The sequence below is a fragment of the Giraffa tippelskirchi genome, chromosome 11 (genome assembly GCF_054371585.1).
Source record: "Giraffa tippelskirchi isolate mGirTip1 chromosome 11, T2T-mGirTip1v1.2.pri, whole genome shotgun sequence".
Lineage (NCBI taxonomy): Eukaryota > Metazoa > Chordata > Mammalia > Artiodactyla > Giraffidae > Giraffa > Giraffa tippelskirchi.
Genome location: NC_137285.1, coordinates 12,204,526 through 12,220,026, shown reverse-complemented (window position 1 = coordinate 12,220,026; position 15,501 = coordinate 12,204,526). Strand labels below are relative to the sequence as shown.

General features: G+C 45.1%; 1 protein-coding gene across 1 annotated transcript in view; it reads left to right on the top strand.

The window, feature by feature from the left end:
- The window catches only part of TBX5 (T-box transcription factor 5), a 48,989-nt gene that overhangs the window by 25,324 nt on the left and 8,164 nt on the right, over window positions 1-15,501 (top strand). The window contains exon 7 of the mRNA XM_081538304.1: window positions 11,685-11,911. Coding sequence (XP_081394430.1) covers window positions 11,685-11,911 — 227 coding nt within the window. The remainder of the gene's footprint in view (window positions 1-11,684; window positions 11,912-15,501) is intronic.

Sequence of the window (15,501 nt, the reverse complement as noted above, 5' to 3'; positions counted from 1 at the left end):
TTTCATGGGAGGATTGAGGTTGCCTCTTCTTCCTCAGTCTTCTCGTGGACTGCCGATGCCTTGGCAGGAAGTAATCTCCAGAGTTGGGGTCCCTGTAGTCTCTGGTTGGCCTGGAAGGACTGATGCCAAAGTTCCAATATTTTGGCCACCTGATGTGAAGAGTCGACTCACTGGAAAAGACCCTGATGCTGGGAAAGATTGAGGGCAGGAGGAGAAGGGGGCGACAGAGGATGAGATGTTTGGATAGTGTCATCGACTCAATGGACTTGAGTTTGAGCAAACTCTGGGAGATGGTGAAGGATAGGGAAGCCTAGAGTGCTGCAGTCCATGAAACTGTGACGAGTTAGACATGACTGAGTGACTGAAAAAGAACAGCAACCAGACAGTGGATAGGAAAGCCAGGAGCCCAGGTTGTCCCAGGTAGAGCAAGTAGGTTTTGTAGCCCTAGGCTGGGGACATCTCTGTCCACCCACGTGAGAAACAGACCATTGTCCCCTGCCTCTGCAGGGCAGGTCACCTCCTGCTCTTCTACCTGAGGGTTAGGCTTCTTCATCAGCATCTAGGATCCCTGGGCTTCCCTTGTGGCTCAGCTGGTAAAGAATCTGCCTACAGTGCGAGACCTGGGTTTGATCTCTGAGTTGGGAAGATCCCCTGGAGGAGGGAAGGCTACCCCACTCCAGTATTCTGGCCTGGAGAGTCAGACACAAGTGAGCGACTTTCATTACTTCTTCCAGGATCCCTTTGGAAAATCCAATTAAAGCAAGGAACTCTGAAAAACTCACAATATATAAATAGAAGAAAAATGTCAAGCAATTTTGAGGAATTTGTAGGCTCTGGGATCCTTAAAAGGTTAAAATCCAGGACTTCCCTGGTGGTCCAGGGGCTAAGATTCTGTGATCCCAATGCAGGGGACCTGAGTTTGATCGTGGTCGGGAAACTAGATCCCAAGTACTGAAACTAAGACCCGGCACAGCCAAATAAATAAATAAATAAATATTTAAAAAATTTTAAAAGCTTTTCTAAAAAAGGTTAAAATCCTTCCACTGGAGCCATCCCTTCTTTTCCAGCAACCCTCACCCCCCTGCCACTTCCTGATTTTAAACGACTATTCAGCCCTTAACTTCAAATGGTCATTTTTCAAACAGAAGGCTCAGTGCTCTTGTATTCTCATGCCTGCGGTTAAAGCTGATGTGCTTAGTCACTCAGTCGTGTCTGACTCTTTGCGACCCTATGGACTGTAACCCGCCAGGCTCCTCTGTCCATGGGGACTCTCTAGGCAGGAATACTGGAGTGAGATGCCATGCCCTTCTCCAGGGGATCTTTTCGACTCAGGGATCGAACTCGTGTCTCTTACGTCTCCTGCATCGGCAGGCAGATTCTTTACCATCTGAGCCACCAGGGATGCCCATGGGGATGTCCGGTTAATGAGATGTGATCTCCAGGACAGCGAACATTCTGGAGATGACATTAACTCCTCACTCCTTGCTGTACTTTTGGCTATGCCTGTGGCTTCCCCCAGGAAAGTGTGAATTTATGTAAAACAAGAAGGCTCTTTATGTTTGGGAGGCCAAGCCAGCCTAAGTTGTGAATGGAGGTTTGTCCCGAGAGGTCTCATCTTGGTCCCGGTTGTCCATCGTTCGTCTGCAGCACCGTATCCAGCCTTCTGCTCCCCCAGTGAACCTGCTCTTCAGGGACAGTGTCTGAGGGAAAATCCCCCATAAGCATTGTTTCTCAAACTTTTGGCAGACATCACAATTAGCTGGGGGTGGGGAGGCCAGTGAAGAAAGCAGATTTCTGAGTCTCACCCTTAGGGGTTCTGAATCAATGGCTCTCGGGAGAGGGTCCAAAACTGCCCTTCATCAAGTTATTTGATGGAGGAGTCCCCTGGCCACACCTGGATAATTTCTTGGCCCTACAAAATGAGCAAAGACGTGCAGAAAATAATGTGACCTTACCTTCTGGAAACGAAGCTCATGGACTGAGCTGTTTGTTTTTTTTTTTTACAAGAATAATTTATTTATAGAATAATAGTTATGGTATAAGACAAGTGTCTCTACCATATATTTGTTAACTTGTACATAGGTTAAAATAAGTTTGCCTAATCTGAGCATGCATCTCCTCCTACTCTTAGAAAATTAGAAATTCTAAAATATAACCAAAACTGTTTTGAAGTTACTCAAACAAGCTGAGGGTCAAGCTCATGGACTGAGCTGTTTTATAAAAAGGAACCCGTTTCTCTACTTGGTGGCCAACTTTGGCTGAACATTGGAAGTCCCAAGAGTGTATCCCAGTGTTGTACTATGAAAAATGTAAGGCATATAGATTACATGGAAGAATTGTACAGTGACCACCCATATACCCACTGATTAGGTTCTACAATTAATATTTTGTGATATATTTGCTCTATCACACATCCATCCACCAATCTATCTATCCATCCACCCATCAACCAATCCATCTATTATCTATCCATCCATCAATGATGCATACATATATACATTTATCCATATTCACCAGTCTACCCATTCATCAATCCATCCATCCATCTACCATCTTATTTTTAAAATTTTCCATCTTATTTTTTGAAATTTACATTTTAATTGGAAGAACATTGTTTTACATTGTTGGTGTTGGTTTCTGCCATACAGCAATGCAAATTGGCCATAATTATACATATATCACCTCTTTCTGGAGCATCTCTCCCCTGCCCCCCCCTTTTTTGATGTATTTCACACTCAGTTGCATTTGTGAGTACTTTTCATCCTTGTATACTTTAGTAGGCATGCTATTAACTCGGATTCAATTGTTGTTCATGATTCTCTGTTTCAGGTAAAGTCTATATACCATGAAATGCACAGATCTTAAGTGCACCGTTCACTTCTTGACAAATGCATATACCTGTGAAACCCAAGTCCTTATCATAATATAAAACATTCCTTCATCCAGAGAGTTCCCTCATGCCCCTTCCCAGTTATTCCCCTTCTACTTCCCCACCAGAAACCATCAATATTCTGATTAAAGAAAAAAAAACTATCAGTTAGGTTTGTCTGTTATAGAATTTTATATAAAGGAAACCATACACTCTTTACCCTTTTGCATGAGGCTTTTTCCTCCTGGGGAGAACTAGAGATCCTGGGACCCCTTTTGAGTAGCAGATGCAAGGATGGATTTCTCCCTAGAAAAACTGACAAGCTCTAATGATCTGGTATTTGGGATGGCATGGGGAGTGAAATTCATAAACCAGGTGAAGCCCTTGCAAGGTAAGAATGTCTACTTCAAAATATAATCATGTGGTTTATAAGCTGGGGTTTATAGAGCAATGTATCCCCAATATATGCTAAGCTTTTCTAAGCATTGTATTGTTTGACCACCCAAGAAGGGGATGAGTCTGACTATTTCCATTTTACAGACAAGAGACTGAGGTTCAGAGAAGGGGTGAACTTAGCCAGCCCTGCAGTGGCCAAATTGGTGGCTATGTACCATCAAAGATAGGCACATCCACACAGCGTGACTTCAGAGTCGCAACTTGAACGAGTACCCTGATATGAAGTTACATAGAGATTTAATAAGGGGACCCCAAGTTCACCCACCAAAGTTGTCATGAATGCTGGGTGCTCTTGGCCAGTGAGGGTGTTGTCTTTGAGTTTCTTTCTTTTTTTTTCAGTCACGCCATATGGCGTGCAGGATCTTAGTTCCCTGACCAGGGATTGAACCTATGTCCCCTGCAGTGGAAGCACAGAGTCTTAACCACTGGACTACTGGGGAAGTCCCAACCTTCGAGATTCTTGGTGCTGCTCACATCAGATGGCTCTGTTAGAATCAATGGTGGGAATTCATGTCACTTCTTCGTGTCCCCCTGGTCTGACCAGCGAGATGGAGCAGCTAGAATTCACAGTGCTTTTCTCCACCTCACTGGTGAGGTGAGACCTGAGTCATAAAATGGTCGAGAAGCATTTTGTAGATGAGAATGAGGGGAGTGATGATTATTTGCTGAGCTAAAACCCCGCTTGGGGTGAACTGCCCCCATCCCTTGAGGGTCCACACACGTTAGATCAGTATCACTTCCCCAAGCATATCAGAAAGTTAATAAATTGGGAAGGCTCTCGTGGGATGGGGGGAGTGTCCTCTTTTCATTCTCACCGCAGATTAAAGTGCTAGCGAGAGGAGGAATTTGCTTGTGAGAACAGATTTTACAGTCCCCAGCCTTGCCCTAGTGCACTGTGTTAGTCGTTGGAGAAACACTGCCAGAAACTGAGTGAGCATCGCCAGGGGAAAACAACAACAGACACTCAGCCCCTCCTCGGCACCCCAGCGCCCCTGCCACCTGCTCCCGTGAAAAGGCCAATTCAGTCGGCTGCAGTGGAAAACATTCTCGGGGCCCTTCGTTAGCTGGCGGCCGGCTGCGATGCCGTTTGGCTGTGGATTTCAATATTCCCTTGTAACATTTTACAACCCAGAGCCGGCGACAATGGCGTCATTCATTGCATCCGTTCACGTGGAACAGAATGTGAGAGAGTGGTGGAGCCGAGAGAAGCTGGTTGGTGGGCCTGATACCCGGGGTGAACCGGGGTACTCGGGTCCCTGTGTCCAGACTGGGCAGATCGTGTCTGTGTCAGCCGAGTGCAGTGGGATTTAACTTTTGGTAAAGCAGGAATGATGGACAGCTGGAGCGGTAGAGGTTGATATTACCTGATAAAACCAATACCTAACTCGGGTACCCTCAAAGATGCTCTGTGTGACAAAAGTGTCGTGTTGCCCTAGTGGTGAGGGAAAGGCAACGATTCCCTATTATCAAGTGTAAGTTGGGAAAAGCTTTGGGATAGCACTGACCCTGGGTGCAGCTCAGCTTTACCTCTTCTTAGCTGGGTCATCATCTGGGACAAGTTGCTCAACCTCTCTGAGTCTCATTGTTTTTCTCTGTCTCTAAAGTAAATATCATATGCATGAAATGGGATACTTGCCAGGATCAAATGAGGGAAAGCATGTAAGTCAGTCAGTGCAGTGGCTGGAGGGCTGCCCCCGTGACTCAGTGGTAAAGAATCCGCCTGCAGTGCAGGAGATGAGGGTTTGATCCTTGGGTCAGGAAGATCCCCTGGAGAAGGGAATGAAAACCCACTCCAGTATTCTTGCCTGGAGAATCCCCATGGACAGAGGAGCCTGGTGGACTACAGTCCATAGGGTTGCAAAAGAGTCGGACATGACTGAGTGATAAAAAAACAACAGCAGTGGCTGAAACAGTAGGATGCACGAAAAAAACAATGTAAATGATAAGGAGGAGGATGAGGAAGGTAGTGGTAATGGTGAGAATGGTCATGCTGATGATGATGTTGGTGAAAACAATAGCCCCCAGTTGCTACTCTCTTTCCAGATCCACAAGGGCTTTTCAGCTTTCCCTTTAATTCTCTGATGCCTGTATTCTTGAATGATGCTCTCAAACTGTAGAGGAAAATAGGTCATCTTTTCCTCACGGGGACTTGAGAGGCTTTTGCTGTGTTGCTACTCACAAGTTCCTTTGACTCGTCCGTTGATGAGCCCAGGAAAAATGATCCTGGGAATTTCCTGGTGATCCAGTGGTTAGGACTCTGCGCTTCCACTGTTGAAGACCCGGGTTCAATCCCTGGTTGGGGAACTAAGATCCCACAAGCCACGTGGCATGGTCAGAAAAAGAGAAATGATCCCAAATGGTGTTTATTGGGACCATTTTCTCCTCTTTGCCTCTGTAACCCCATCCTGACTGAGAAGTCACTCCGCTCTTCCATGCCTCGATTTTGACACCTGCCAGGTGGATCTGGGGATGTTGTATTGCAGACACCAGGAGAGACGTGCATGGTTGATGGTGGGGCTGATGTTTCAAGCTCCTCAGAGAGAAACATACTGAGAGGGACAAGTGGTTATTGAGATAATATGCCTTTCCCACTTCTGTGAGTGTTAGTAATCAAAAGCAGGATTTGGCTTTTCCAGAGGGTAATTTTGCAATCTGGCAGTGCCGGAAGGGAGAATTCCACGGAGTCCATTGATACATGCTCTTGTAAATTCCCTCAGCCAACATTTTTTAAGAGTTATTTTCTTTAATTAAAAAAAAAATAACCATCCCCATCAAGAATATCAAACTAAAAAGAGACTTCCCCTTCCCTGTTGGATCTCTGACAGCCCAGTACTCGAACTAAGCAAGATCTAAATTGAATTGCCAGCGAGATTTGACACTTTTTTGTTTTATTATTATAATGATTTTTCTTCTTCTTCTTCTTGTTTTCCATTACGTAGCTTCAGCCGCCAAGCGAGAACTATAAAGCTAATTTCATTCCTTTCAGCCTCCTGGCCCCAGGGGGAGAGTCTGAGTGGTGGAGCTGCTCAGTATGGCTCCAACTTTGGTTCTGAAATGACACAGTCCACAGGAAAGCGGGACTAGGAGACCCCAGGGTGTCATGAGGGTGTCTGTAACCTCACGGAAACTTGGCAGACACTCTGTTGTCCCCTGTCTGGTTACTCTGACATGCTTTGTGATGACAAAGGCAGGGGCCCAGAGTGGGAGATTGTCACACCCTTGAGGGGTGGGTGAAATGAGAGAGGAGTCTTAGGCTCCAAACCCCGGCACCCCTAAAAGCATATTATGGTTTAAAAATGGAAACGGGTCAGTAGGAAATTGTCTAGAAGTAATTTGGGGACGGTTGGGTTAGAATTCTGGTGGTGTCTCTTTCTAGCTTTGGGACCCTGGGCAAGTTATTTCATTTCCCTGGGCCTCGGTTTTCTAATCTGTAAAATGGGGACAAGAGCAGTTCCCACCTCAGAGGGTCACAGAGAGGATGAAGGGGGTGGATGCAGCATCCTTCAAAATGTGCTAGGCGTTGTGCTGTTTGTACATGGGATAATTTCAGGTATGCTTTTTAAAAATTCAAATTGGCAAGTATTTTTATTTTAATTGCATTAGAGGACCTATAGCTTGCACCACAAACCCCTTAATGTCATGGCTGTTATTACTCAGGGTAAGGCAAAGCTCTTTTAGGCAAAGAATTCATTTAAAAATGGAGGAAGGTAAAGAATGGTTGGTTCACAACAAATATCACAGTTAAGTTCTGGATTTCCTGATTCATATTTCTTCTACAGAGGGATTCTTACCCTGGTTAGGGCCCTGGGCCCCTCTGGCAGTCTAGGGAAGCTTAGTGACCCCTTCTCAGAAGAATCTGATTAAATGTGTAAAATAAGATGCATTGATTGCCAAGGAAGCCCATTATATTAACCCAGAGTGATCTAAATGGCGACATAGTAACATATGCACTTTATAAATGTCGTAAGTAACGGGGACCTAGTAGCAGATCAAAAATGACTGTAATTTTGAAGTCATCATGAGCATAAGTGGTATCTGGAGACCTGTACAGCTGCAGCAAGATGGGAAGTTATTTTGTTTCTGTTGATGACAGTCGCTAGGGCTGCTGACTCAACTGTGGCTTGCTGCCGACACCCATCACAGAAAGAAATACTGAATTCCAGTTCGGGATTACTGAAAATAAAGACATCATTTTGAAAATCCAAGTTTACACCCCTAAGTTTTTCCCCAAAGTTGAGACCTTCACGTTCAGGAGACAGGCTTATGGCACGGCTCCCTCCCGAGAAATTTTATGAGCTGGGAGCGCGAGTCATCTTGTAACGGCAGTTATGACAGCTTCTACTATGTGCCAGACATTTTCTAGAGTATGTTGTTGGATAATTTCAATGATCTTGAGAGATAACTGATGCTCAGAGAGATCGAGTGTCTTTTCTAAGATCACACAGCTGTTAAGATGGTAGGTCTGGTACAGAATGCACTTTTGCCTGAATCTAATGTCTGTCTTCTTCCCACTATACCCTAATTCTTAGATACTCAAATAAAAATCGGAGTCCAGTGAGTGGGTTATCAGGGAAGGGAAGGTGTCTGGGGGACTCAGGGGTGGCTGCTGTGGTTTCTCCAGATCATCTCTTTATTTCCCCATTTTGCAGGTGAGGCTTAGCTAGGTGACCTGCTTTATCCTAGCTCACTGAGTTAGCAAGGATATTGGACTAGGGGTGCTACAGGCTCAGTGGGGTGGAGGACCCAAAGGAGAGTATTTCGTGAAAAATGGACGTTTCAGGACTTTCCTGGTGGTCCAGTGGTTAAGATCCTGGGCTTCCACTGCAGGGGGCAAAACTTCAATCCCTGGTTGGGGAACTAAGATCCCACATGCTGTGTGGCCAAAAAAAAAAGGACAAGGAAGCACTTTTTTAAAATGTTAAAAAAAAATTAGAATGGACATTTCCCCAGAAGTAGCAGCTTTTCTGGATTCACAGATGATGAGATCAGATTCAAATCCTCTTCTGTCCTCCTCTCGCTCCCAGGGACCCCTCTTGGGAGAAATGTGGGGGAAACTTTGAATATGTTCTACTTCATTTTCATTTTGCTTTCCAGCCAAGCAAGATCTTCCCCTGTGAATTTCACCTCTCTTTCCATTGCCTTTCATTGCTCAAGGTGGTGTGGCAGGTGGGGGACATGGGGAGGATGAATGGAGAACCTGGAGGGTCGCATGTTGTCGTCTGGGAGACTTAAGCACTTGCTTTATTTTGCGTGTATCCCTCATAGACTAGTCCTCCTGCTCCACTATAATTAAAATTATGTTAATAATTTATATAATATTCTATTAACAATTAGTAATAGTTATTATTTTCAACATAGAAATGTTCATCTAAACTTCATAAATGGTGGTGGTGGTTTAGTCACTAAGTTGTGTCCGACTCTTGTGTTCCCATGGACTGTGGCCTGCCAGGCTCCTCGTCCATGGGATTCTCCAGGCAAGAATACTGGAGTGGGTTGCCATTTCCTTCTCCAGAAACGTCATAAATGCTCACTGTAAAAAGAGTCAAACAATGCAGATGTGCAAAAAGTAATGATGTTTAGTAGCTTAGTCGTGTCCTACTCTTTTGCAACCCTATGGACTGTAGCCCACCAGGCTTCTCTGTCCATGGGATTTCCTAGGCAAGAATACTGGAGTGGGTTGCCATTTCCTTCTCCAGGGCATCTTCTCAGCCCAGGGATGGAACTCGAGTCTCCTGCATTGGCAGGTGGGTTCTTTACCACTGAGTCACAAGGAAAGCCTGCAAATAAGTAATAAGTTGATGCAAAAGTTCTCCCATAACCCCAGCTTCTGGAAGGACCCACTGGGATCCATTTCATAATTTAGATCATGTTATATCCTACCTCTTTAACTTCATTTATCTTGCACAGATTTACAAATTTGTTCATAAACAGCCTTCTCATTATTTTCAAAGGTTGTACGAATATTCCGTCATCTAGCTCTGTCAAAGTTGACTCAACCATTAATGAGGACATTTACGTTGTTTCCAGTTTCTTCCCTTTGTTCTGGAGAAGGAAATGGCAACCCACTCCAGTCTTCTTGCCAGGAGAATGCCATGGACAGAGGAGCCTGGGTGGGCTACACTCCACGGGGTCGCAAAGAGTCGGACATGACTGAGCAACTGAATACCTTCACTTTCATAGACAATGCAGTGGAGAAAAATCCTCATACTTACCTTCTTAGGAAAATCCATAGTAATGAGATTGCTTGGTCCACTTTATTGTAAATTTTAAAAATGAATGCTATCAGGAATATCCTGGTGATCAGGTGGTTAGGTGGAGAAGGTAATGGCGACCCACTCCAGTATTCTTGCCTGGGAAATCCCATGGACAGAGGAGCCTGGTAGGCTATACTCCATGGGGTTGCAACTTTCACTTTCATGCATCAGAGAAGGAAATGGCAACCCACTCCAGTGTTCTTGCCTGGAGAATCCCAGGGATGGAGGAGCCTGGTAGGCTGCTGTCTATGGGGTCGCACAGAATGGGACACAACTGAAGCAACTTAGCAGCAGCAGCAGCAGGTGGTTAGGACTCAGTGATTTCGTTCCCATGGCCCTGGGTTGAATCCCTGGTCTGGGAACTAAGATCTTGCAAGTTGCGTGGTGTGGCCAAAAAAAAAAAAAAAAGGATGCTATCATATTGCCTTCCAGAAAAGATGGGTAGATCACCTTTCTGGCAGCCTATCCACGCTGTATTAGTTACTGTCCTGCCCACGATATCCTTTCTGATGCCAAACACTGGCAGCCCTCTTCCCTTAGTGGATGTGGTAATGTTATGGGTCGGACTGTTCTCTTCTTAAACATCCTGGATATTTCTGTCAATTGTTCCTTTTACCTTTGAGCTTCTCTGCAAATTCTCACTCAGTCCCTCCTTCACTCACCTGGTTTCCTTTGGGGCTCTTGGTGATACTCAGCTCCACTTTCCTCCTTTCCAGGACAGGTTTCTGTTGAAATGGCTGAGCTCTTATGAGGACAACAATGGGAATACCTGGTCTGAAAGCTAAAGGGAAGGGAATATGGGGGACCTATCGTAAGAGTGTGAGGGACCAAGAATTTCCTCGGTGGTCCAGTGGTGAAGAATCCACCTGCCAATGCAGGAGACACGGGTTCGATCTCTGGTCTGGGAGGACCCACATGCTGTGGAGCAACTAAGCCCATGTGCCACAACTACTGAAGCCTACGCACCTAGAGCCCATGCTCTGCAGCAAGAGAAGCCACGGCGATGAGAAGCCCATGCACTGCAACCAAACAGTAGCCCCCGCTCGCTGCAACTAGAGAAAGCCCACGCAGCAACAAAGACCCGGCACAGCCAATAAATAAATAAATAAATAAAAATAATAAAAAAGAGAGTATGAGGGACCAGATTTTGAGCACTTTGGTAGAGGCTATCCATATGGCATCATAAGCTGAGGTTTAGAAAGGCTGTGATCCATATGGCATTGTAAGCTGAGGTTTAGAAAGGCTGTGATCCAGTGGTGGAGATGAGACCTGACTCTGGATCTGACTCCCCTTAGATCCCATGCTCTGTTCTCTATCTCCTTTGTCCTCTTTCTTTTTCTCTTCCTGCCCCCTCCCCCCGTGTCTCCAAAACTGCAACGGTCCTGCTAATGGCTGTCATTTGTTGTGACAAATGCCACTGTAAGGCTTTCACATGTATTAACTCATTTCTTCTCTCAACAATCCTTTGAACCTGGATTTTGTTTATTATCCCTTTTTTTACAGGTGGGAAACCAAGGGATAGAGAAGTTAAGTATTGTCAGAGGCAACAAGTACAGCAACTTAAAAGGAAATTCTAAGGCACAGACAGCAAACTCTTCAGATTGGGGTGACCTAGATTTTTCCGTGACTACCCTAGGTGGTCAGCTGCCATTCTTGACTAATGTTAGGGAAAGACCACAGCCCCATTTTAAAGATGGAGACCAAGAAGTTAAGTCTCAGTGACTTCTCAGCTCTTTAGCATTTGAATTAGGGAATTCAAAGACATCTAGAATAGGGTGAAATATTTCAACTGACATATGTGTTTGTTGATTTTTAGGAGGAATTCTGAACTGGGGGTGCTCATTTACCTTTCTGCATATGTATAGAACTGTTCATGAACCTACTTGCCTAATGTATAAGACATGAAAAGATGGTGGCTAAATATATATGTCCACGACATAGGACACACTTGAGTATAATTGGGTCTCTCCGTTCATCAAAGATCCCTTTGTTTCTTATTCTGTGATTTTTTTTTCCCAGTGGATTCTTTGACCCTGTGGTTCAGCCAATGAAAAGATCTCTATCATGCCACTGATCAATGTTATTTTGTATCTTCTCTCTTTCAGTAAAGAATATCCTGTGGTTCCCAGGAGCACAGTGAGACAGAAAGTGGCCTCCAACCACAGTCCTTTCAGCAGTGAGCCTCGAGCTCTGTCCGCCTCATCCAACTTGGGGTCCCAGTACCAGTGTGAGAATGGCGTGTCTGGCCCCTCCCAGGACCTCCTGCCCCCACCCAACCCATACCCGCTGCCCCAGGAGCACAGCCAAATTTACCATTGCACCAAGAGGAAAGGTGAGTGTGACTGCGCTGCCCACCTGGCCACTTTCTTTTCTTCTTCTTTCCCTTGAAAAAAAGAAATCCACGTAACTACATGTATATTTATTTTCTAAATGTAAGCAGTGCGCTGAGAGACTGTAAGAGACTCATACCATTCTGGTGCAGCAAAAGATTCCTTCGACGCATCTCTGTGAAGTTCTAGCCCCTTCCTTGGGGAAAGCTTATTTGAAATGTTCTGATGCATGTATATATTTACAATTGCACACACACACAAATATAGAGTTTTGCTTTTACTTTTAACTGTTGATATCATACTGTACCTATTTTGCAACTTGTATTTCTTAAAATTTTAGAATATATTGTATTTTTTTACCTTTTATTTTATATAGGAGTATAGTTAATGAAAGGGCTTCCCTGGTAGCTCATCTGGTAAAGAATCCGCCTGCAATGCAGGAGACCAGGGTTCAATTCCTGGGTCGGGAAGATCTGCTGGAGAAGGGATAAGCTACCCACTCCAGTATTCTTGGGCTTCCCTGGTGACTCAGATGGTAAAGAATCCGCCTGCAATGCTAGAGACCTGGGTTCAATCCCTCATTTGGGAAGATCCCCTGGAGAAGGGAACGGCTACCCACTCCAGTATTCTGGCCTGGAGAGTTCATGGACTGTATAGTCCGTGGGGTCGCAAAGAGTTGGAAACAACTGAGCAATTTTCACTTTCATAGTTAATGAACAATGTTGTGTTAGTTTATGGTGTACAGTAGAGTGATTCAGTCATACATATACATGTTTTGATTCTTTTCCAAATCCTTTTCCTATTTAGGTTGTTACATAATATTGAGCAGAGTTCCCTGTGCTCTACAGTAGCATACATTGTAGATGTCTTTTCATGACCCTAGAACAGCCTCATTCTTTTTAGCTGCTGAAAAGGAAATATTACCCCAAAAGGATAAAGCCAAGTTTATGTTGTCAAGGGTGGTCAGGGAGTATGCTTTCAGAGGGTTGGTTATATTATAAGCCTACAACCTATATACTCCGTGGAACCTCCTTGGAATTTGATGTGCCCTTTAGTCCTTGGACAAGGTTTTTCCCAGGTGGATTCTGAGCTCTTCTTTCTTTTCCAGATCAATATCAAAAAAAAAAAAAAAAAAGACGGGGAGGGAGAAAAGAAAATCATAATAGCTTTTGTCTCCTGTGCATCCCCTCTTTAAATTTCCTAGGCTGTTGTCTGAGACATCTCATCATTTCCTTTGCCTAATGAGAAATGGGTGACTTTTTCCTAAATTATCTGAGTCCAGATGGGAGGTTAAGGCAGGAAATTTCTGGTGGCATATTTTCCAAAGCAGAATCAAAGGTGTGGATGTGGGCGGTGGGGCCAGGGAAACAGATTTGAGTCTCAACTCTGCCACCAACTTCCTGGATGACCTCAGGCAGGTGTCCTAGCCTCTCTGAGCATCAGTTTCTCACTTTGTAAATGGTGCTAAGTTCCTGAGAGCAGTTGGTGCTTGGTGAGCACCCCATGGGTGGACGCTAAGTGAATCCCAGGAGGAAGTAAAGAGAAGGCTGCTCATTTAGGTGAAGGTTTGGGAAGACAGACATAAGGGGAGGGGACTGTGCAACCTCTTGCTTACGCCTGTGATTTTCAGAGTCAGACAAGTGAGATAAATCCGATCCTTGCCATTTTCACATGTTTATGATTAGGGGCAAGTTACTTAGTCAGTGCCTCTAGACCTCACCACAAACCTCTATAGATTGGAGCCCATGATTGGACCTGTATCCTTGGCTTGGTGTGAAGAGGCTGTGAAATCAGTACTGGGTTGACTTAATAAACCAGCCCTGTTTTACTCCAAATGGTCCGTGGCCCCGTCTTCAGAGTGCTCCCTGTTGGATCTCAAAGCCCCATCAGCCAACACGATGCCTTTCAAAGTCCAGTGGTGCCTGGACCTTCTCTTTTGAAATGAGAAAGGAACACTGTTTGGCTATTTGACATTTACCAAAGTCACGTTTTTGAAAGAGGAAAGAGCTGTCATGGGTCCAAACCTGGGGCAGGGGAGCTGACCCAGTGAGACTGGGCTTTCCAGACCTACCTGAGGCCCATCCAAACTCCTTGGATCTGGAAGGCCTGAGCAGAATCAGCCCATCAGGCCCCCTGGCCCGACTGCCAGCACGTCTGCTGCCGGATGGGCTGGAGCCCAGATGCCTGCAATATGCCTCTTTAGGCACAAGCAGGGGTTAAGAATGTCCTGTAGAGCACAGGTCCGGGTGCAGAGATGCTGTTTCATATTATATTTCAGGGAGCCCTGCCGAGGTTCCAGGCCACAACCTTTTCAGGAACATTGTTAAGTAGGCACTGTTATATAAACCCATTTTACAAATGGGGAACCTGAGGGAAAATTGTGAGCTGATGGTTCTTTTTTTTTCTTTTAATTGATTAATTTATTTTAATTGGACGCTAATTACTTTACAATATTGTAGTGGCTTTTGCCATACATGGACATGAATCAGCCACGGGTGTATATGTGTCCCCCATCCTGAACCCCCCTCTCACCTCCCTCCCCATCCCACCCCTCAGGGTTGTCCCAGTGCACTGGCTTTGAGTGCCCTGCTTCATGCATCAAGCTTAGACTGGTGATCTATTTCACATATGGTAATATACATGTTTCAGCGCTATTCTCTCAAATCATCCCACCCTCGCCTTCTCCCACAGAGTCCAAAAGTCTGTTCTTTATATCTGTGTCTCTTTTGCTGCCTCACATATAGGGTCATCGTTATCATCTTTCTAAATTCCATATATATGCATTAATATACTGGATTGGTGTTTTTCTTTTTGACTTACTTCACTGATGGTTCTTTTTTTATAAAGCTACTTTTTAAAATATTTTATTTATTTTTATTTACTTATTTATTTTGGCTGCACTGGGTCTTCGTTGCTGTGTGTGGGCTACTCTCTAGCTGCGGTGCACGGGCCTTTCATTGCGATGGCTTCTCTTGTTGTGGAGCACGGGCTCTAGGGCACATGGGTTTCAGTATTTGCAGCACGTGGGCTCAGTAGTTGCAGCTCCCAGGTTCTAGAGCACAGGCTCAGCAGTTGTGGCGCACGGGCTCAGTTGCCCTGCGGCATGTGGAATCTTCCCAGACCAGGGATCGAACCTGTGACCCCTATATTGGGGTCTCAAGCTCTGGACCACCAGGGAAGTCCGAACTGATGGTTCTTGAAGGCAGAGTTTGAACCCAAGCCTGGCCTGCAGGCTCTGCCTGGACCATGAACCATCACCCTACCTGCCTCCATTACCTTTGCTTATGAGCTGCAGTCTCCAGATTTCATCATCCACTAGAGATCTGCTCTTGAGATTGGGTCCTATTCGCTTATGAAGAGCTCACAGGTTTGAATTAAAGAGCTCTTTCGATTAAATTAATGCCAGACCTAGTTACAAAGAATCAGGGTGCTGTTTTAGGTTCGCTATTGATAGCAGCATCCTTGGAAATGCACTCCTGGAGGATACAGGAGGAAGGCTTTGAATGCAAAGCTGTGAACCTCTTTGGGTTATGGGAGTAGTTGTCCTGCACGTGGTGCTTTGCTGAGATCCTTGCGTGAACTTGGGATCAAC